This window comes from Haliotis asinina, chromosome 6 (assembly GCF_037392515.1).
Source record: "Haliotis asinina isolate JCU_RB_2024 chromosome 6, JCU_Hal_asi_v2, whole genome shotgun sequence".
Taxonomy (NCBI): domain Eukaryota; kingdom Metazoa; phylum Mollusca; class Gastropoda; order Lepetellida; family Haliotidae; genus Haliotis; species Haliotis asinina.
Window position 1 is genome coordinate 68,865,261 of NC_090285.1, and position 23,656 is coordinate 68,888,916.

The window sequence follows — 23,656 nt, forward strand, 5'->3', positions numbered from 1 at the left end:
CCAAGCAACTTGTAAAATCCTGGACAGACAACAATTACATTGAAAACTATTGCAGAAATCATAATAATGAAGAACCACTGTAGTTTCAATTGAATCAAACACAGTAAATCATGCTGATCCCAAGAAACAGAAAGATCAAGTTACCAGTTTGTTATGGTTTTCATAAAAAACTTCCCGGGGATTGGATCTTGTTTGTAATGCTATACTTTACATGGTCTCTTCTCATTGGCTTGCAGAATGATAAATAGGGAAAAGTCTTCTTGTGTGCATCCAATAAATGGGATTTCCAAAAATCGCTCAGTATTATACACAAAGACTTTATTGTTTATCAACAGCAGGCGTGCTAACACAAGTCTTGCAAACGTCCAATAAATGGGATTTCCTTAAGTCATTCCATTTTGTACACTCATTTGTTTTATTGTTTTCCCAAATCTCATTTTTACTTACACTGAAATGTTGTGCGGCCAACTAGAGTTGTCAGTGACACTGTTTTCTGTCCAGGGAGCGGAACAAGTGACCGCCATCTGCCGGAACTCAGAATCCACCCTGAGGTCACACTCACCGGACAGCTCGGGGTCAACTCGACCTATGAGTGATGCTCAACGGATGAGGAAGGTCATCATGGAACTGATTGAGACGGAACGGGCATATGTCAAGGTAAGGACACTGTTTGCTACAATGAAATAGGCTTATATCATGGTAAGGGTATCATAAGTACGTCTGGGCCCTCACATAAAGCATGTCTTTTGCTATAAGGCTGCATTTGTTAATATTCCAACTCTTAAGGAGTCCTGAAACATTCATGTCTCAACCAATCAGTCTATTAAGCGATACTGATACAATGTCAGTGTTTATCAGTATACAAATGTAATCAATTTCTGCTACTTTTGTAAGGACTGGCTCCACAACAGACAAGTTGCTGCTGTGAACTCCTCCATGTGTTTCCTGGCACATTGACTTTCATGCATGACATCAGTGATTCAGATCCAGTTATCACTGAATACATCATATGTTTGAAAAATGAAAATTGGAGAGCTTCATGGATAGCATTCCTTTGGCTTCGGCTTCCTAGGATCGTATGACCTGGGATGCGAATCACAGATTAATCGGAATTAAATCCTGTATGTACCTTCCCCATGTATGTGTGAAATGTCTGGATCAGAGTAGTCTGACATTCTTCATGTAACTGAGTGAGTTCTAGTTTTACACTGCTTATAGCAATACTCTAGCAATATCATGGTGGGTGACACCAGAAATGGGCTTCATCCATGTGGGGAATTGAGAAGCAAACTCCTTAACCACTAGGCTACCCTACCCTGGTCTGGGTTCTGTAACTTTACATGTGTAACTTTTGTAATAGCAGCAAATTAAAATCCTGCAAACAACTCATATGTAGGTATTTTGAATTGTGTATTCTAGGACTTGAACTGCCTCACAGAGCGTTACCTCGAACCTCTGAAGGAAGAAACGTTCCTGACGTCAGACGAGATTGACCAGTTGTTTGGGAACATCCAGGAGATTGTGCTGTTCCAGGGTCAGTTCCTGCACAGCCTGGAGGAAGCCATCGACCAGGAGAAGGACTTCTTCAACACCAGTGACTCAGCACAGTTCAAGGTCAGCTTGCAACCCACGCATGTTCCACACATTTTTGTTCATTTCTTATTAATTTCTTACATATATTCCATTGAAGAGTGCTACCAAAGACAGTGAAACCATGCTACCAAAGTTTGTAGGTGAAGATATTATGGAAACGATGGAATTAGAACATACACTAATTGTTGTTTTCAGGGCAAACACATTTTATCTGGTTAATTCTTTCCAAGTTTGGAAATGTTTATATAAGAGTGAGTGAGTGAATACAGTAGATAATTTTACTTGTAGGTGGTCAGGAATATCTTGTCAAGACATATTCACTGAATCCTGCTTCGTTATTCCCGAAGCTTTGGTAGTACTTCTTTGTGTTCCACTGAAACATTTGGAAATATTTATGGATACATTTCGACATAAATAAATTTAAATGCATGTTTATTATTTGCTTACATATGAATGCAATACTTTATTATATGAAATTATATGAATTTTTGTAGTAGAAGTTTTAAGTTGAAATTAAGTAGCATGAAAAACCAAATGTAGGAATTAGTAGTGTAGAAAATAGTACTTTATTTCTTCTTTTTCTTATTCCAATTATATAAGTATCATTTAACTTTTAGCTATACAATTCAATGAAGTAAAGTGGATTTATTTGTTTGATTTGCACAGGATACCTGTTTGGCTGTGGGTATACTATTCTGTTGTAATCTTAGACACTCAGCAACTAGGCTATACAAATTCTTCAGTATTCTATGCTTTAATGTTGAATTTCCTCTCACAGTAATGTTATCTAGACCTTGTTGTCATAACATGCAGTATTATGTAGTAAACGGTCATGAAATTGGATTGAAAATCTCACCTCTTTGATATATCACTGAATGCTTTATCAATTTCCAAAACAGTTTGAAGATCTGCTTTTTGTACCACAAACAGATTTAGCTGGCATGATGGCCTTGAAATGCACTGTCAGGCACAAAATTTACATAAATTTACATGCGCATCAAATGCGCATAAACAGTCATGTGTTCAGCGGCTAGTTGCAGATGCAGATTTTCTCATCACAAATGCCTCATTTCACGTCACATTTGGGAGTTTCTTATCAATTTCATTAATTTCATGACACGCTCAATTGCATGGGTTGAGTCAGAGGAGTGATGTTGCATGTGTTAATGCATGGTGTGTGCACAGGCGTGTCCGGTGCGACTTCGCAGTCTACACAGACATGCACAGCTTTAGGTGTAAGTGTTACTCTCATTGTCCAATCATGTCTTGTTCTTGAAACACTATTTAGTTATTCGTCATAACCAACCTAATGATTTTGTTGGCGATAATAAGTTTTAGTAATATGTGTGGGTTTTGGCATGAATAACAAATTGATCATCACTGTAGGAATGTAAGGCGTAGGATAAGGGTTTTATAAGGTCAGTTACACTGGTTTAATCATTAACTGAATGATCCCTCACCTTTCTGTACAAACAACTGTCACTGAATATGTCCTGTAGGGAGAAGTACATGTATTCATTACCAGTTTGTTTTCTATACTTCACAGGGTTGTATACACTACTCTACGCCATCATCCAGGGAAACATAGAATACAAGAAACTTGTCAGCTGCAGCAAGTTATATTTGGGATGAAACTCTTTCAGTCAAGTACTGATTCTAGTACAGTCAAGGCTCGTTAATCTGACCTCCATTTATCCAACAATCGGCATTGTCCAGTGCTTTTGTTGGTAACAAATTAAATAAACATAACTTAGTCTCATGTGTCTAGTTTGACATCCGACTGTTTGCTTAGCAACAGACAGTGTCAGATGAATGAGATTTGACTATATATAGATTGCGATGACTTAGTGGGTTAGATGACTTCGTGTGCTGGCAAATAATTAATGCCTGACTGAGAGTGCGGTTCCAATCCTGAAAAGGATAGATACTATCTGTACTCCTGTACTGAGAATGTGTAATCCCAAATATAAACTATGTTGCATGAATGTCATTTTGTGGAACGCATGGTTGTCCATCCACCATGACTACACAGTGTTGCTTGGTGGGAATCACACGTGTGTTCCTGATACAGATAATACAATAGCTGGCTCTAGGACCCTGTTGTTGTGATTTATCTGTTATTGAAGCAGTGTGTCTATAGATGGTCACAAGACCACATCGCCTTTTCTGTGATATATTCTGAGTGTTGATTGGTCAGAGCAGTGGATGGATTCACTCTGGGTAGAACCAGGCCATGATTTGTTAGTTCAGGACAGTGACTTCACCACAAGGCTTCTGTGTGTGTTCCTGGTTGAGGGGTGATATGAGTGTATATAAAACTGTGAAGTGTGCAGTATTCCTCTGCAGACTTATGTTGTTTATTTATGAGACTTGGTTTATTTTCAGCGTGTGTTATTTTCCCTCGGTGGGTCGTTCCTGTACTATGCTAATCACTTCAAGGTGTATAGCTCATTTTGTGCCAGTCACTCGCGATCTCAGAAAATATTCAACTTGGGTAAGTTGCAAGGTACAGTAAAAAGTGTTAAGGTCCTTCAAAGATTTCCTCAACTTTATTTGATAATTGTAAAGGTACACACAATAAATACATGATGGTGCAGCCATCTATGGTGCTTAACTGGGTTTTCTGAGTTGTGTCCCTTACGCTTGATGCTTGATTGCAAATTCACATTTTCTCTTGGTATGTCACATATTTGGGTGAACTTCTCTTTTATTGTGTCATTTATACGTGACCCACCCTTAATATGACTGAATTTCCCTCTTCCTTGGCTTGAATTACCCATCCCTTAGTGTACAAGGACAATGGACAGCTCATGAGTTTAGGTTGTTTTCATTATGTGTTCATCCAAACATGAGTTTAATAACAGAACTGAGAGACTAATCTCAGTGTCACAAGTCAGGATTGTGATGTCAGTATCAATCCACATGGAGTTCCTCACAGGTGATTGACTACCTGAGATTTTATGAATGCTTCAAAAATACATTCCTTGTAATATTTGTGAAAATTCTAAAACAGGTTAGCTAAGCAGTTTAATTTTTATGTACCAGACATAAATTTGTCTTTATCTATGGTCTGGCTAAAGATTTTGAATGTGTTGGTGTGTCATGCATTCAAACATCATTTATTTAAACAGGCATTACCTAGTGATAAGTGATGAGGTTAATCAGGCCTTTTGTCACTAGTACACAGTGAACAGTTCCTGTAACGTGCATATGAATAAAGTTTCAATGACTCTCATCTTAAGGGTACTTGCCCTCTTAGTGGGCGTCCTAATTTTCCTGAATTATAAAGCAGCACAAGCTGAATTAAAGCAGCACAAGCTCATGCTGACTCACTCAGTACATACCTGTGTCGGATGTGCAGATGCCAACGAGGCCCTGAAGAACTTCCTGCGAGCACGCAACCCCAAGCAGCAGCATTCAGCCACTTTGGAGTCCTACCTGATCAAGCCCATCCAGCGAATCCTCAAATACCCTCTGCTGCTGCAGCAGCTCTGTCACCTCACCCAGCCAGACACTGACGAGCATCACCACCTGTCAGGTAAGTACGCAACACCTGGCACTGATGAACATCATTACCAGTCAGGTAAGTACGCAGCAGAGGACACTCACAGACATTACCACCCTTTAGGTAACTACAACACCTCACAACACCTAGTACTAGCGAACGTCACTTCACGTCAGGAAAGCACTTTTATGCAACACCTGACACAAATAAACATCACCTTCTGTCAGGTAAGCACGTGTGAACATCACCACCACTAAAACAAAGTCTTTGACATACAATAGTGGAATCATCCCACAGATGACATCCTTACCTTGTCAGCTTACTCACCGTTCTCTCCAGTCAACAGAAGGCACGTCAGCAATCTGACAAGGTAATGATATGTCTTGGATGACTCCATGCTACATGTATAGATTATGTCTTGTGTTGATGAAAGTGTGACCTTGACCTTGTCCTTGACAGAGGCTCTGCGAGGGATGGAAGCAGTAGCAGAACACATCAATGAAATGCAGAAGATCTATGAGGAATACGGCTCTGTGTTTGATGATTTGTCTAAAACCTTCAAGGAAGTTCACCCGTCGAAGAAGGTGAAGGCCGTTGGCGGGGTAACTGACACACTCGTGTTTGGTGTTGTCATCAGTCACTGTGTATAGTCAGTCCTGCTGTTATCATTAATTTCTATGTTTTTTGTCATAAGATGTTGGATGTAAATAGATACCTCCTTAGATACCATTCTCTTACCCTCCATCCTTGCAATAGATGTTTCTGCCAATACTCGGGCAGTATTAAGCATAGCCATGATTTAAAATATTTAAGTGCATGCTCATTGGTCCATGGTGCATTTAACTGTTGCATCCCATCACCTTATCAGATCCACCCCTGTGAGAATCAAGGTCAGATAAATTCTTAGCAAACTATTCTTGTCAGATCAAGAGATGAAATGCTTGTCTGACTTGCTGACATTATTGATCATGTCATCTGCATCACACTTGCACATAAGTGTGTCACTTGATGGTGGGTTCTAAGGCTGAAATATTGCTGATTTCTCTGTTCAACAACAAACAAACCACATCCACAGATAATAAGGCTAGTTTTGTCTGAAATGATTCTTGTCAAGTGTTTGAAAAATTCTCACTCATACCTCAGATACTGGTAATCATTTTGTGTACAGAATGGTGTTCTTGTGTTGAAAGAATTTTGTTATGGCTGTAATGCTCGGAAGTTGTATTGTTGTGGCCTGTTGTGATGTGCTAGGAGTAAGCAATCTCTGCTATATGGCGGCGGTCTATAAAGTTCGGACCAGGCTGTTAACAGTGATCAACAGCATGAGCATTGATCCACACAATTGGGAACTGATAACATGTGTCAACCAAATCAGCGAGTCTGGCGCCTTGTTTTGTATCAGGAGGGGAGTTAAAAAATTAACAAAGACAGTCTTTCAAATTGTTTACAAAATATTTGACTATCTGCCCCATGTCCTTGTCATCACAATGATGTAATTTCTTAATTTCTGAGCGGAATATCATGTGCCCTGCTACATGCCATATGTGCCCTATTCATGCAAGCTTTATGTGCCCTGTTATATATTGAGGTGAATGTGTACTACTATACCAATGCAGATGTGCCCAATTATGTCCATACTGAATGTGCCCTATCATATTGAGCTGTATGTGCCCAATTGTATGCAAGCTATATGTGTGTTATTTAAAGATCTGTGTGTAACCTATTATATGCAGGGTGATATGCCTTAATATATGCATGATGATATGCCCCATATCATGCAATATCATGCATATTACATGCTTGATGATGTTCCCCATAAATTGTAAGACAGTTTGCCCTATTGCATGTAAGCTTTATAAGCCCAGTTACATGCTAAATGATGTGCCCCATGGAATGTAAGATGATGTGCCCCATAGAATGTAAGATGATGTGCCATTTTACATGCTATATTATTTGGACATTTACATGCAATATGGTGTGCCTTTTAACATACAGTATGATGTACCCTATAACATGCAAACTGTATGTTCCCTATTTCATGTAAGCTGTATGTGTCCCAGGTGGTGGACTTGAGTGTGGGAGAGCTGCAGATGTACGGCATGGTGGAGTGGTGCAACATGACTGACTATCTAGGCAAGACAAAGAAAGCATCAGACTTTGAGAACACTGTGTTCGTCTTCCGGACTGGAGTTGTGTTCCTTTGCCGAGAAAGGCTCAAGAGGAGGAAGACAAGGGTAAGAGCTATCTCCCATAATTGATGTAATGCAGCTGAAAATATGGAATAATATTACCTACAAAGAACACTCAGAGACATATTCAGAAAATGGGGGCGTGATGCCAGGCTAGTGATCCGGAGAGGATTAGAGGTGTCAGGATCGAGGTCTCCTGTGACCGGGTGTGAAAACTTCAGAGTCAACTTTGTGTGATGGCTCTTTCCGTGTTATCACAACCCCTAGTGTACAGTACACAACCCTGTCAACTTAAAAGAAGCCTTGAATCCATTGGTGTATGATCAGATGGTTGCCACGTGAATACATGCATACACCTAGTTATGAGTAGAGCAGCTTGCAGTAACCTTGGGCAAAGTACTGTGATTATGTGTCCCAGTCCACCCAGTTTTGAATTGGGTACCTCGTTAGGATGAGAGAGCCAGAATAAACTTGGTGCGCCTTGTGGCAGCAAGAGTTGTATTATCCCCAGGGAGCTGAGATTGATAGTAGGATGTGATGCCGAGACTGATATCCAATGATCGAGGGAAACAAATACCAGCGTCTTGAGCGAGCACTAGTTGCATGGATATGTGTGCTATGTGAATATCCTAAGAAGAAGAAATGATTGAAGTCTGTGAAACAGTAGTCTTTCAAATTATGCACCATGTCATGGGACAGAAGAACTGTTAACATGCTTCATGTTGGTCTTTTTTCTCACATGAATTCTCTTTAGTGTTTACTGATATGTTCACAAGCAAATCTATTTTCACAGTGCACCAAATCAGTTCCACTGCAGATATTTGTAACTGTGACGTCTGCTCTACCAAACATTTAAATCACAGAAGTACTTCAGGAATTTGATACAAATATATATGACAAATATGTGATCAGATTAGATGACAATGCATAGTTTATACATTTGGCAGGTGAACTATAAGCATTGCAAGCTGAGTTTACATGTCAGCAAAACTGAAGTCACCAATGCATTGTGTAAATACACCTTGATTGTCCTGCATATTGTTGAGTATGGCTATATTTGTGTAGACATTAAGGTACTCAGGGTGCAGTGGTGACCACAACCTCATAAACCTGAACAGATGCAATGCTGGTGATTTTCTGGCTGCTTCATGTCCTATTTCACTGCTCTATTTTCTAATAGATAAAATTGTGTTTGGGTATAGGGTATTTATGAACATCGTGCCTTGTAATATTTATCAACTACCTTTCAAAACTGATATATATTTAGCAAATTTTGGGAACACTTCCTAGTCAAAAAGACTGTTATTTTGTTTTACTGTAATTAGTTTTGGCAAAATAACATTTGATAACAGAAAATGTTAACCATCTTCTACAGTCCCTCCCTCCCAAGATGTCCCTCCTGGAGCACCATCATCAGATGGACATGCTGGAGCGCTTCCGCACACTCATCCCCACGCAGGAAGTGCAAGTGCGTGTTGGGAAGGTCAGCGACATAGACCGACACTATTGGTGGGATCTCATCCATTCCAGGTCTGACTCAGAGGGACGGCCAGAGAGACTTTACCAGTTCTGCAACAGGTATGTAGTCATGACAGTTGAAAATTATATTAAATTCATATTCAGTTTGCCACAAAAAGATCTCCCAAATCTTTAGATGTTCCAGTTTTTTTCTTACATGTCATATAGTTTCTAATTATAGTTGCTAATTAGTTGCTTTTCATGATTTTAATTACAATAACTGAATGAGTAGATGAAGCCTAAACCGTATAACCCGTATTATGTGAGCCATGTCAGCGTGGAAACCTCGTCTGACATGCCATATACAATTACAGCAACATAGATGTATACCATTAAGGCCATTTGTGATAAGTAGTGGTTGTTGACATGGAAGCCCCCGGTGGAAATACAAATTGTATGAGGTCTGTTTCTGGTGTCCAACGCTGTCATGTTGATGGAGCTGTTATAAAGCCATGCTCAATCAATTCTGTGAATTTTCCATGCATACATGTAAATGTAGACAAACATTGTCTGTTTTCAGTACATCTGAGGCCAAGTCTGACTTCATGAAGGTCATCAGACAAACGATACGAGAGAGTGTCCGCAGCATGACGGTGCCCACCAAATCGGCCCAGCTCAAACCACGCAGTTTGAGCCCATGCTCTGCCGAAAAACTTGACCCGCTTCCCTTGTTGAACAAAAAGAGAGGTCAGGATCCTGAAAGACACTCTATGGATTTTGACGAAAAAATTAGTGCGCTAGAATATGAAGCAGCTTTCAGAATACGTAGCAAGACCATAGGTGATATAAATCAAGCAAGCATGGATGACAATGCTGCTTATACTACTGTGTCTGAGCCACAGATAGCTCAGAACAAGAGTCCAACATCGTCAAACTCGAATCTAAGTAGTTCTAGTCAGAGCGGGTCTGCTAAGTTACTGTACGCCAGTGCCAATCCCCTGAACTATTCATCAGGCTCTGTTAATTCTATTGGGTCGCCGGTGTGGAAGCCTCGGTCAGAAAGTAGGCAGGGCACACAGAGCCCTCAGAACCAGAGTCCAAAACGCCCCAGCGTATCACAAGATGACACTGCATCAAGAAATAGTGCCATCAGTGATGCTAGCAACTCACCAAAACGTAATATTACAAGCAGTGATTCGCCTAAGCGTAGAGATCAAAAGACTGTTGTGTTCGCAGCACCGTATGGAGTCCAGCCGTTTAAAGATACTGAATGTTAGCAGTAGATCTGGGTAGGAATACCCAAGGTAAAATGGCCACTAATTGACTGGTGGCAGCAAGTCTGCAGATGGACAAATTGCTGATGATTTGCTTACCATTTCAGATGAGAGGTGTGAACAGATATGCGAGGCAGAGCTCGCCCTGTCTGCTGAGCAGGGGGCGACAGGCTCTAGCCCGCCGGGTGAGATAATAACCTACCTCTGATGGTTGTGGGGCTTGGTTAGTTGAGCATGTGGTTTATGGTTGTGAGGTGGGCACTTCCTGGATCAGGGAGGATGGCTCCTATGGACAGCTTATAGCAGTTTTAAGAGGGAAAAATGGTGATGTGATGGCAGTGTGTGCCTTGGAGGATGATTAGAAGCATTTAAGATAATAACAACAAGGTGCCCCTCAGAAGTGTATGGTAAATGCTTGATTGCTTGGAGGGGATGTAGAACTCCTTGAGGTGTGACTGGAAACATCATTTAGCAATGTTGTCTCCAGTCAGTGCTATGGTGAACAATGCATTTATTAGGATATAAATGTTATATTATCCAAGATGTGTCATTATCCTTGTTATTCCATTCTGCTGGCCAGATAGTGACAGTTTGTAAAGGATAATGAATGTTCTTTCAATGACTCACTGTACAGAACTATATACAGAGTGTAATATATCACATCTGTTCCTTATTGCTGTTCCCAGTGTACAGTGTATCTATCCGAATTGCTGTACAGTAACACTCTTTCTGTACACCCTGTACAGTTAATGTATTAGCACACAGGCACCACATTGTAAAATAACCACATATACCCTCCACAAAATTATTACCTTTCACATATCTCAAGTGAAAATGATTTTCTCAAGTTTTTGTTAGAATCTAGATTTTCTTAGATTTCTATCTGGTCTCTTGACTTTGGATGCATGCTTTATGATAACTGCATTTTGTTACCAGGTCAGGACTCTATCACATGACAAGATCATGTGACCACATCATGTGACTAGATCATATGACTAGATCTTGTGAGTTGTTCACTGTGCATGCTTTACAGTAGGTGTAAGAGGTAGCTGTTTACACTTACCACCAGATGGCGCTCTCCCTTGATCTGTGTCTGTTCTACCTGACAATGGTTGATGTAGGTAGAATTGTTTCTTCATATATATTTGACGTACATCAGGATAACCTGCTGATTATTTTGATGCTGATAGTGTTGCATTAGATTTTAACTGATTACTTATTGTAATTGTGTTATGTGAAGTAATAGTTGCAGGAGAATAGTTTCTTGGAATAATTTGAAATATGCTGCAGCTTGGAATGTGTTTGTAAAAGCATTTTGTTCATAATGTTTGTTAATATTACTGACATAGTTTAAGATATATAAAAGTTTTACAAAGTATTAAAAGATATAAAATGTCACACATATAGACATGAGTATTACTAGTTATCAGTGAATTATGAAGTTTTTCTGTCCTAACTTAAATGCAAACATTTCATCAGATCCATTGTTTTTTCCTGTGAAATGAAATTGAAATTGTGTGATTAAGAAATCCATATTGCTTAGTCTACTAGTGATGTATTAAATGTCCATGCATTTCTGTTCAGTGATATGCAACTGTGTCATTTGGGTATCAAAACTTTGAAGTTTAAAGAGATTTTATGTAGTGCTATTGAGACCAGTCACATTTGCCTGTACTAGTATTTCACCAGATACCAGCATTGTGAGCACTTTGTCTAGTCATTCATTAGTGTTACCTTCTGTATGAGAACAAGTTGCTGACCTAAGCATGTTTTATGTAGTGTTTAGGGCTAGAAGGCCAAGGGATGTGCAATATGTTCTCAGTCATATGTTTTATTTATTGTAACTTGTAGTTGAGAATAGTTCAAGGGGCCAAATATATCAACCAATCACAAACATGTATATAGTCACTGTAACATAACCATATGTACATTCTGTTACACAGCCACTGATTGGATGGGTAAGCCAGAGCTGGTGTTAGAATAGCTTTCAATGGCTTAAACCTGATACTCATGTTTGTGAAATAAGATTGTTATTATGAACACACATACTAGATTTAATCTTCTTCCATGCCCTTCCTGTCCACCTGTGTTGACCCTTCACCTTCTGACACTAATGTGTTGTGGTATATAGGTGTTGTAGAAGATGTGATTTCAGACAATGGAGATCAAATCACACTTGTTGTTTATCAATTAAAGAGTTTATCATCATCATCATCATCATCATGTGTCATCAGTATTTACACCTGTTTCATGCCCATTTCCTTTCAACAGTCTAAGATTCAATATTCCTATTCTCATCAAAGCAATCATGAAGGTGGCGTTAGTTGGCAGCTGGAATCCATGCAGACTGTCCCAAGGTGATGACAATGTCAAGGTCACATCTGACAGAAACTCTGCTTGTTTATGTATAACACTATTTCACATGAGGCATATTTTGACAAGATTCCTTTCAATAATTTAAGTTATATATCACAAATGAAGACAGAAATGCATTAGGCATTATCATTGGAAAAATTGGCCATATGTTTATTTACAAACTTGAATATTTCAGAATACAAGATACATCATTCATAGTTTGGAAATAAAATGTATTACTTTTAGATAATTTACAGTTCAGCTGTTGACAGTGTGTATGTTAATCAATAAAATTATAACTTGTTTTGAGAGGACTAGGAACATAGCGTCAACAGTTGGGATGAAAGGATATCATTATCCTGATGTAATTACTTTTTCGTTTTGATTTTTGTAACTGCCATCAGTCAACACTTTTCTTGACACTATTGTATCAATGGAATATTTGTGAGTGTGGTGGCACAACACCCATCTGTTCTTCAGCCTCCTGCTTCACTTTGTGTGGTTGTATTGGATAAGCGGTATTTTTTATGGGGAAATGTTCCTTCACACAAGGGGAAGTCCTTAGTATTTGTTGTAAATGCCAGTGGAGCCATGAAAATTCTGTCTTTGATTCCTTGCACTAAAACTACTCTGATACTGTGTCATCCTCAATTCAACATTGGTACCATTACACAGAATGGCGGTTTTGTGTATTGCTGGTCAGATTTGATTCTTCACAGGGGCTGAGGGTGTGACTGTTGTCAGAGCAGCTGTATGGGCACTCTCTGGTTGCAACTTGCGTTATTACACAGAAGACTGCAGGACCATGCTAAGTAGGCTGTCTGTTGACTGAGTTGTCTGCCCTTTCGTCACATTCAGACTGAAATAATTAATATGCCTGAAGGAAAATGGAATTGAACGAGATTGGCATATAATGGTATGAGGTTATTGATCTAATCAAGATTCTCTACTTATTGCTCCCAGATCTTGATTCCACCCTTGGCTTTACTTAATGGTGCCACTGATGTTAAGTCCTCTGTATTTCAAGCTTACACAAGTGAAGCATTCTTTATTGACATGCTTTGTTTGTTGAAGTCATGAGATGATTAACATTATGTAAATTATAAACTGATTCAACATTATGTGTTTTGTGTGTTTCATGTGTTTTCATGCAATTTAGTCCAAATGGTAACACTATTCTAAAATGCTATGAATATCATGATTTCTCTGGTCAACAAGAAAGAAAAACACTTTCTTGCAAACTGTTTTCACCTTTCCAAAACCACTATTATTGTTCTGTAACGTTTGAATTAATTGTATGGTAGCTAGCATCTGTGATCGCGCCATGCACTGTCCACATATCATGTGATAACTCTCCTGACTTGGAGGCTCAGTTTCTACCTCTTCTGTCTTGAGTTGTCTCCCCTTTGGTTGCAGGAAACCATTTATATATATTCAGTGATGCACGTCTGCTGTCATTAATTGGCCCTGCCAATTGTACCAATTTATTTAGTCTGGTTTTGGTAATCAAAATTGTAGGTTATTAGAATATTGTTTCATATTCATGTACCATATTTAACATGAAAATAAGAATGCAATTTTCTTTTTGTCTGCACTTCACCTGTTCTTTGAAGGGTATGAGAATTTGTTATGCAAGTCAAACACAGGTCAGATTTATTAAACTGGCCTAGAAGTTTTATTTGGAATCGAGCACAGACTGGTTTCCTACGACTAATGTCTTTTGTCAGGTTTTATGGGGATGTGTGACTTCTACATTACGAGCTGCATCATCATTTTGTCTCTCAGTGGTGACGTCATCACCAGTACTTATGGGGTGACATCACCACCCGTTTCTACACCCCGTGCAAGAAACATCAACTCATTGTCATCAGTTCATCATTACTCATGTTGTTCTCCACTTGCGTTTTACGTCCAGATTTCACGGGGTACGGTTTATACAGGTTGTGGCAGACATTCAGTTGATAGTCGTGACTATGGATAACAATTAAAAAGAACATTCAGAAACATGGCACGTGGATGACGTACAATCAATCAAACTGTTCACATGAAGTAGCAGGGTCCACGGGAATCATAGAATCTATGTGCCTCTACGTCTTCTGTTTTCCCTGATAATCGAGACCAAAACCATGGGTCCATGTTCCACCACAGCTAACTATAACCGTCCAACCAAATTACTCACAGGAGCAACAGAAATTCTGTGACTCATCAGAGCGACTAATTTGTGACGTCACACTTTGATGATGAATGACCTAAGGGGTTTGGGGTCACGTTTAGACAGATTTAGTTGTACAGGTCAACGTGTTGAACGTTGGTTGTGCATTCAGTCGAACATTGCCAAACACAAATGTGTAAGGTTGAGTGTCAGGACCTACCAAATGCCTCCCGGCCTGCATAACCTGTGCCCATATCGTGTTGCTCTGGAATAATTATTTTGTAGGCTTTATGAAACCACAATTGTTGATCAGATCAAGGAGAATAAAACACACAGATCTGAACACAGACTTCCTTGTTTATTCATGTCAGCGGATGAGGGGTTTTGGCCCTGATCTGGACATTCTTACTGCCGCCATGGTGATGTCGTTCCTTCAGACAGGTTATAAAATTAACTATAGCCATGAAAGAGAATCGGTCGTTTTTCAACTTCGGATAGATCGAAGATTACTTGTATTGCAGTAATACAAGACGTAGCATATTCTTATGTTATTTTAATTTTATCTGTCAAATGTGTATACAGACACATGGACATGATTAGTGTTGCCATGGGTACCAAGCTTTTCCAGTACATTCCAAGGCTTATTTCTGTCACTAGGAACAAGGCCATGTCGGCCATCACGCCAACTGTACAGACGACCTTCACCTTTCGTGATCCCAACATCAAGCCCAAACCGAGGTTGAAATCCACCACCCCAGCAACATACATATAGGTCAGTGCGTTGATTGGGCAACCAACGAAATTACCCGGAAACATTGTTGCGTAGTATCTGAATTCAGCTATCTAAAAGAAAAAGTAATAACACATATATTAATCCACTTTACGCCAGCACATAAGGATGTAATGCACTGGGCCTCCTTTCACAAAGCACCAAGGCAGTCATAAGTCACTAAGGTAACCTTTGTGCAGTGTTAAAGAATGAGAGTTAAGGTTAACCTTAGCAAAAGCTGCTTCGTGGAAAGAGACCCCTGATTCTTACTTGAACCTCCCATACTATTATAGGATTTCCGATAACAATGTTATGTTTCTTAGTATGAGAGTTCTGCTTCAACGTCGCAGCAAGTGAAATCACAAAATCACTTTTCCATAGGACAATCTTCGAGTCCAAACTCAAAGATGGAAAGACGGGTTCCCCCAAAAGACCAAGATTTGTGTCTAAATGGGCTCATTTCCAGACACACGAACAAAATGACCTTTCTTTGACTTTGCTTCATGAACAACCCTAGCTGTCTGCCCGTCACAGTCCGTCAACTGAACCCTTTTTGTCCGACATATTTAAGTATTCAAATGCATTCCGTCTTTCCGGTAAAGGGTGGTGTTCAAATGGATTCTGTCTGTCCGTCAAAGTTTGCTCTGTTTCAGTTACCGAACCTGCCAGTTGGTCAGGTGGAGACTCACCAGCCCTATTTCGTTGTATACGACCTGGAGCTAAAGTCATTTATATTACAAGCGTCAACCATTGGTATATATATGTATTTACCATTCCGTTGTATACGACCTGGAGATAACGTCGTTTATATTACACGCGTCAACCAGCGGTATATATATGTATTTACCATTCCGTTGTATACGACCTGGAGATAACGTCGTTTATATTACAAGCGTCAACCAGCGGTATATATATGTATTTACCATTCCGTTGTATACGACCTGGAGATAACGTCGTTTATATTACAGGCGTCAACCAGTGGTGTATATATGTATTTACCATTCCGTTGTATACGACCTGGAGATAACGTCATTTATATTACACGCGTCAACCAGTGGTATATATATGTATTTACCATTCCGTTGTATACGACCTGGAGATAACGTCATTTATATCACAGGCGTCAACCAGTGGTATATATATGTATTTACCATTCCGTTGTATACAACCTGGAGATAACGTCATTTATATTACACGCGTCAACCAGTGGTATATATATGTATTTACCATTCCGTTGTATACGACCTGGAGATAACGTCATTTATATTACAGGCGTCAACCAGTGGTATATATATGTATTTACCATTCCGTTGTATACGACCTGGAGATAACGTCATTTATATTACAGGCGTCAACCAGTGGTATATATATGTATTTACCATTCCGTTGTGTAGGCTTGCTGGGAATGGGAGTAGTTTCATGGCACCTGCTGTGATAAACATGGCGGCCAACAGCCCCGACAGCATCGTCCAGCCACAGCACATCGTCAGCAGCAGAAGGAAAACACTGCAACGTCACCAAAGTAATCCAAAAATCATTATCTGGGTATTATTAGAAACTTTCATTTAACATTTAGAGACAAATTACGAAAACTTTACTTGCAAACATTAACTCCAGGTGAAAGCATTGCAGACATTCTGACAGCAGTCAATTACAATCATCAGTATTGTAGTTGCATCTCAGCAGAGTCTAAATACCCTAGACGGTACCCAGCTAGTGGAACAAGTACACCATGAGGCATCATTGGTGTCTATGTCGCCGAATGAGTTGTGCGGACTGAGTTCCTGACTGCTGTCCCTGTCTTCACCAAAATGGTAGATGACCAGGACCTGCAAAGCTTCGAGTTTTCCTCCATATGGTGAGACGTCGTAACTGGCTACATTCTGTTCGAACCCGACCTACTCACTCACTCCTATAACATGTGGGAGACCGGCGCCGACTGAATCATGTCAACATCAGTCCTGTGTGTGGACAGCTATGCATGCATTTCATTGCAAGGAGAGACTAGCACTTGGAAGTAAAAATACCTTGCGTTCATTTCGGAGCCAAATGTGAAAGAATCCTGTTGTTAGTAACTGCCCGATGTTTACAAACACAGGACAGTGATGGGTCCTTTTGGGGCTGTAATCGTGGTTTCCCCATATTACCAACCAAATATATAGAGCATCACCACCATTTGCGTTTCGACTGAAAGGGCGTTTTGACAATTGCTGAGCAAAAAGCCATTTGCGCATTTGATAGTGAACCATGTTACTGCCTGATCCGTGACATACGCTATGGGTACTTGACCCCTTACTTGGGTACAGTACTTGTGTCAGTGTGATAATGGGTCTTTAACATTTATTCTCCGAAAATAGTATAAAATAGTGCTAGTATAAAATTTCGATATACGCCAGCAGTTACATTTAACTTATTATTGTGAGTCCCAGTTAGGTGACATTGTACGTCAGTACAGTTAGGACTAAGCAGAGAAGATAATAAGGTTCAGCTTGAGGGAGTGTTTTGCAGAACTAAGAGCAAGTCGGGCGTTCGGGACTCGCGTTACTTTGACATACCTGAAATGTGTGACATGACGATAAGTTCTGTTTTGTCCCGCCCGGCTCCCTCTGTTGCACTTTGCGCAGCTTCAATCTCCAACTGTTGACGCGGGTAGGTTGTAGCTGGGTGAATCTAGGACAGTGCTCATCACATGACCGCGTAATGATGGGGAATGTTTGCTGGGACCAGCAGTGGTTGGGCATCGGGACACACCAATACATACATTCTGATTAACGCTAAGCCCGAATAGAGGCGGGGCTGCCATAGTCAGCGGCTGTGGCTTTTAGAATACTGTAGTAGTAGTAGTAGTAGTAGTAGTAGTAGTAGTAGTAGTAGTAGTAGTAGTAGTAGTAATAGAAGTGGTGGTAGTAGTAGTAGTGGTGGTGGTATCAGTAGTCGTAGTTTACATATCCGAATATATAGTTTATATATTGTCACATGCACAAATGCCGAAGGAAAATGCCAAGTGAATTTCTCGACACAATAAAATACTTATGCTGTCAGATTTTAAATAATTAATACTCCGTAAACAAGAAGTTAATTCTGAAAAAGGCGCAACTGCGTAAAAAAATGGACCATGGATGCTTGGCTCTGTGTGATTATCTCCCCTTCCCAATTAGCAACAACTGGTGGTTTATGTGTTTTGTTCGTTTCAACCTTGCTGTATGAAGAGTGTATCTTGTCAGATAACATCACGACGATGTATTTGGCAAGTTATATTTCATGTTCGTTGTATTAGCTAACGTGGCAGTGCTATGGGTTTCACACGCTTAAGAACAGCGGCTGTGTTCACGATTATCGCATGAGCAATAGACAAAATGTGTTACTCATTGAAAGATAACTTAGTTTAAACATAAGCCATCATCACAATATTTTCAGTGTATGTGTGATCCAATCCGTCCCGTGCTAGCGAGAGTACCCAATGACTCCTGAAAGTTTATAATGCCATGTATGCAAGCGTCAGTTCGTTACGTCCATGTGCAGGGTGATGGCTGTAGTCGTCCAACCTCGCCTTCATTAAACCACCTGGTGCTCAGTCTACACAGCTTCTGTCTAGACTACACCTTCACCACTTTACGGATACCGCAAACAGGAATATTGATATGTGTCGACTTTTGTTCTCCAACAGCTTCACCCATAAACTATACCCAGAAGCATTCAGTGTAAAACAAACAATAAAGAAATGCTACACGACAAACAACTGTATTCTAAGATTAACCATGTGTGGTAATCAATACAAATAACTGAAGACGAAGTACAGAAAGTGCAGTAGTAGACAATGAAATCGCACTACAATTACAATATATATATATAATATAATAATATAACAGAATAGCAGAGGTAAAAGTAGTAAAGACAATGGTAATAATACTTGATAGCAGCGGATAACAGCAGATAGAATTTCTCCATAGGTCTAGATATCCAGGAGGCTAAAAATAATGTTCAAACAAAACCCTGTTGTTGTTAGACTGAGATCATAGAGGCATGTGGTTGCCCTCCCATACTGTTCACACACCTTCCAGAGATGTCAGTAGTGTCACATTGGATTTGTCTATTTCGTTTACACTTGACTCTACAAGCGTCTAAAATTTTGATTTCCGCATCACTGCTTGCATTGTGAAATGTAATAAATTTCTGACAACTAATTATTGTTAAGGCACACATACTGATCGATCTGAACAGAAACAATAGTTTGAGAATAACTTACATTGAAAGGGGATATTTCTCAATGTTGATGTGTGCAATATGAACACATCGAAGGAGTATATTCTCACCCCTTCGTGGAGTGAATGAAAAGCCCTTAGCGATATATGAACATTTTAAAACCACAATCGTGTTAAGATAACAAAAGCCGGCTGTTATCAAAGTTAACTGGCACTGGCTGGCTTCCACTCACTCTAGGAAGCCGTAAAAATATACTTCCTCCTGTCACAGAAGTTGACACCCATAAATCTCTCTCTGTTTTTCACACTTACGGTCAATCAAGGCTTTAAATGGCACTGCCATCATCATACTATAAGTGAAATCTCGTTGTGATGAGATACTGCTCAAATGCAGCGCCGCTGTACATATACAGCTCAATGATATCCAAACCTCTGCGGTGTGCAAATATTAGACAGTTTTGTACTCAGTGGAATCTATCAAAGGTACGTCGTATTTATTAGTAACTGTATATTATGAATAGTGACAATTATGGTTCGCGCGAATGTGAGTAACCAGTATGTCAGTAATCAGTGGTCTGAGACCATTCTACATCTTTACAAACCGTAGTTGTGATTACACGATGCCATTTAGAAAGTGGTCAAATGCAACATATGTCATATTTGGGATTTCGCTTTCTTAGTAAAGTACAAATTCTAGTACTTTTTTCGGTTGAGTCCCATCCGGGATTCAAACCCGCACCGTCAGAGTCAGGCACCTAATCGCCAGCACACAAAGTCAGCCGCCTAGCTCGCTCACCCTCGCATGACGCCATTTTTCGAACATTCGACTAAATCTACATAATTATGTCACCATAAACATTTCATTAGTAACATTTCATTAGTAAAACACCCTGTTGTGCAACCATGGTGGAGCACCACCTTGGAAGACAGCACCACTTTAAACTGAACTATCATAAATGTCTGCCTATGACATGCAGTATATGTGTCAACCAGATGTTGGTCAATCTTATTGCCTCTTCTTCTGTTCATCCCTCCAGTCGCTGTTGAGGACATAGCCCAGGGCAAGAAAACACCCAGCCGGGACCAGGGCCTTAGCGTACATCCCGATATTGACCTGTGAAATTGTTGCTCCCACCATTACCACCATCAAGCCTCCAGTACTTACGACCTTGACCTTCCCTGATCCAAGCATCATACCCAGACCGAGGCTGACTTCCAATACACCGACGAAGAACATGTAGGTCTCTGGGTCAAGACGCGGCCCCACCATATTGGCCGGGAAGACGCTGGCGAACTTGACGAACTCTTGTCTCTGGATAATACAGATTAACTTACTGCGTGACACCGTAACGGCATCTAAAACATACTGAACAGCAAAAGGAACTCAAGTTTCGAAAAAGTAAAATCTCATAAAAGTAGGCCTTCAGTAACGTTTCCTTTGTGGTTCAGCATACACGCACACAACATATCATATATGTACAGACACACAAACACACATAACATATATATGTGTACACAAAAAAAACCACAACATATTATATATGTACACACACACAAACATACTATATACGTACACACACACAACATATTATATATGTGCACACACACACACAACATATTATATATGTACACACACACAAACACGCACACAACATATATATGTACACACACAACATATTATATATGTACATACACACAAACATATTATATATGTACACACACAAACACACAACATATTATATATGTACACACACACAACATATTATATATGTACACACACACACAAACACAACCTATAATATTTGTACACGCACAAACACACAGAACATATATGTGTACACACACACAAACACACACACGCGCGCGTATTATATATATGACAGACTCAACAGGTCTGTCCGTTAATGGACAGCGAAAGAAGTACGGGATGGCTATTTCTTTTGCGACTTCATGCAATGAAAAGTATAAACTTGAACATTATATAGAGACAGCTTGGAACAAAGCAGAAAATCTTACGTATAATTAGGGCGTCAGGCATGAACACGTGGTACATAAAACTGGGAAGGGAGTGGAGTGGGTCTTCGCAAGTATATTGTTGGCAAGTGTCTCTACCCATCTCCCCCACATTTCGCGATGAGGACAAAGCCCTTGCAAATGTTGATTGTCTCACCATTTCTTGATAGACGCTGCCTATGATAGGGTACACTTTTACGGCTCCCGCGAACACATAGAGTGCGGACAGGAGAGTTGATGTCACTCGGCGGGCTGTCGTCGTCTGTGTCATGGCGGTGCACAAAGAACTGAAATGTTTCAATTCCGATGGAACATATATATGGAAATAATACGAGTAAGTACCGATACTGAGATACTGCGAGAAAGTAATAATATTGAGAAACAGTACACATTAAGATGCTAGTATTGCGAGACAGTATTAGCACGTATTAACACTGGGAGACAATATAGACACTGAGATACTGCGAGACAGTATAGATACTGAGACACTGCGAGACAGTATAGAATGAAATATTGAGAAACAGCATAGACACTGAGATCCTGCGAGACATTATAAACACTGAGACAAAGCGAGACAGTACAGAATGAGATCCTTCCAGACACTATAAACACTGTGATGTTGCGAGACACCACAGAATGAGATACTGAGAGACCGTATAGACACTGAGATCATGCGAGACAGTACAGAATGAGATTCTGAGAGACAGTGTAGTTACAGAGAGACAGTATAAACATTGATATAATGCGAGACGATACTGTGAGATAGTAAATACACCGAGATATTGCGAGACAGTATAAATGAGATACTGAGAGACAGTATAGACACTGAGATATTGCGAGACAGTACAGAATGAAACACTGAGACAATATAGACAGTGAGACTGCGAGACAGTGTAGAATGAGAGACAGTATAGAATGAGATACTAAAAAACAGTATAAACACGGAGATACTGCGAGACAGTATAGAATGAGATACTGAGAGAAAGTATATAGAATGAGATACTGAGAGACAATAAAGACAGATACACTGAGAGACAATAGAGACACTGAGATACTCTGAGACAGATACACACTGTGCCATCCTGTCAGCTGAACTGAAGGAATTCTCTATGAAATTAGAAAACGCGTACAGAAAATCAAAGATAGAATCAATCCCTCCTCCCGGTGTATTAAGGCATTATACATATGTACTTCATCACGCGACCATCCAAGTCACGAGTCGCACCATCCAATCAATTCAACGAACACAGGCTGCTTGCGACCAGCCCTAGTCGGAAAAGACCCAACACCCTTACAAAATAATATAGGCTAAACAAGCAAGGAATGTGTCGCTTGTAAGGCAAAGATGGAACAAAACATGCGATGACATCAAACTATTACAGAAGTTATGCCCTAATTTAACAAACAGAAATACATGTGTTGCCTAAACTGATACGAGAGGACGGTCTCTTGGTATAAAAGTTTCACACGTCCGTTTAGTACACACACCGGATTGTATTGACCCTGTCTGAAGCCATATGCTGCATACCAAGTCATGGCGTCCCACTACGCAAGGCTAGTTCACAGCAGTTCCTATACGTGGGATGACTGCACAATGTTGTCATACCGTTATAATAATTACTATGCTGCCAAATGTAGAGTTAACTCAGTTAAATCATACCATTGTGCAGTGTTGTCGAGCTACCAACCTGATGTGAAGGCGAAAGTGTGGAAACGACGCGCTTTGTGACGTTTAACATACAGAATGTTGCGAATGTACTCGAAATCCTGCACATCATAAATGTGCATCGGGTTTATTAATGCCGCATACAAGATCATCGCTGTGATGAAACCTAGCTGAAGATTGGTCTCGCACATTCACAACGAAACCCTCCATTAGTCTGAATATTGAACAGTGGATTTCTTCAGAGGTTCACCCTCCGACAGCTTGATTCGCACACACACGCACGCACACGCGCGGTTTTAAGGCGGTTTTAGTGCTAAGCCGCTGAAATATCACTGTACATGTTAACATGGATTCACGTAAACTGAGTCGACCAGTACTTGCTTTATCCCCTAATTCCCGTGCACCATACACGCGTCTCCAGTGAATGGGACCTTCGGCTTCTTTACGAGCACCCGATCTGCTCGACCACGGAGGCAAATT

General features: G+C 40.1%; 2 protein-coding genes and 1 long non-coding RNA gene across 7 annotated transcripts in view; 1 reads left to right on the top strand and 2 right to left on the bottom strand.

The window, feature by feature from the left end:
• LOC137286278 (protein still life, isoforms C/SIF type 2-like) overlaps positions 1-10,106 on the top strand; it is a 190,808-nt gene extending 180,702 nt beyond the window's left edge. For 2 of the 4 annotated variants that reach the window (XM_067818040.1, XM_067818041.1), the window contains exons 14-22: positions 502-657; positions 1,420-1,614; positions 2,260-2,274; positions 3,979-4,099; positions 4,955-5,131; positions 5,558-5,700; positions 7,159-7,332; positions 8,663-8,865; positions 9,326-10,106. In XM_067818040.1, coding sequence (XP_067674141.1) covers positions 502-657; positions 1,420-1,614; positions 2,260-2,274; positions 3,979-4,099; positions 4,955-5,131; positions 5,558-5,700; positions 7,159-7,332; positions 8,663-8,865; positions 9,326-10,022 — 1,881 coding nt within the window. In that variant the 3' untranslated portion in view covers positions 10,023-10,106. The remainder of the gene's footprint in view (positions 1-501; positions 658-1,419; positions 1,615-2,259; positions 2,275-3,978; positions 4,100-4,954; positions 5,132-5,557; positions 5,701-7,158; positions 7,333-8,662; positions 8,866-9,325) is intronic. The other 2 variants (XM_067818039.1, XM_067818042.1) reach the window with 2 other exon arrangements.
• A 4,757-nt stretch (positions 10,107-14,863) lies between these two features.
• On the bottom strand, positions 14,864-18,022 carry LOC137286279 (uncharacterized). The gene is made up of 3 exons (XR_010956988.1): positions 17,851-18,022; positions 16,675-16,801; positions 14,864-15,369 (listed from the first exon to the last, which is right to left on the bottom strand). It is a non-coding gene; the product is annotated as an uncharacterized lncRNA (long non-coding RNA).
• A 998-nt stretch (positions 18,023-19,020) lies between these two features.
• Positions 19,021-23,279, bottom strand: LOC137286280 (transmembrane protein 35B-like). Of its 2 annotated transcripts, none has more exons than XM_067818043.1 (3): positions 23,199-23,279; positions 21,668-21,797; positions 19,021-20,809 (listed from the first exon to the last, which is right to left on the bottom strand). In XM_067818043.1, the coding sequence occupies exons 2-3, from the start codon at positions 21,779-21,781 to the stop codon at positions 20,504-20,506; spliced, it is 420 nt and encodes a 139-aa protein (XP_067674144.1). In that variant the 5' UTR covers positions 21,782-21,797; positions 23,199-23,279; the 3' UTR covers positions 19,021-20,503. The 2 variants fall into 2 exon arrangements, with proteins under 2 accessions (XP_067674144.1, XP_067674145.1); XM_067818044.1 differs by having other exon boundaries at positions 23,171-23,270.
• Between the last annotated feature and the right edge of the window lie 377 nt (positions 23,280-23,656).

Excerpts from the sequence above, each read along its gene's own strand:
- LOC137286280 (XM_067818043.1), bottom strand. The coding sequence starts at position 21,781 with ATGACACAGACGACGACAGCCCGCCGAGTGACATCAACTCTCCTGTCC. Across the intron at positions 20,810-21,667 it reads GCAGCGTCTATCAAGAAATG|AGACAAGAGTTCGTCAAGTT; the intron begins GTGAGACAATCA and ends TGTATTATCCAG.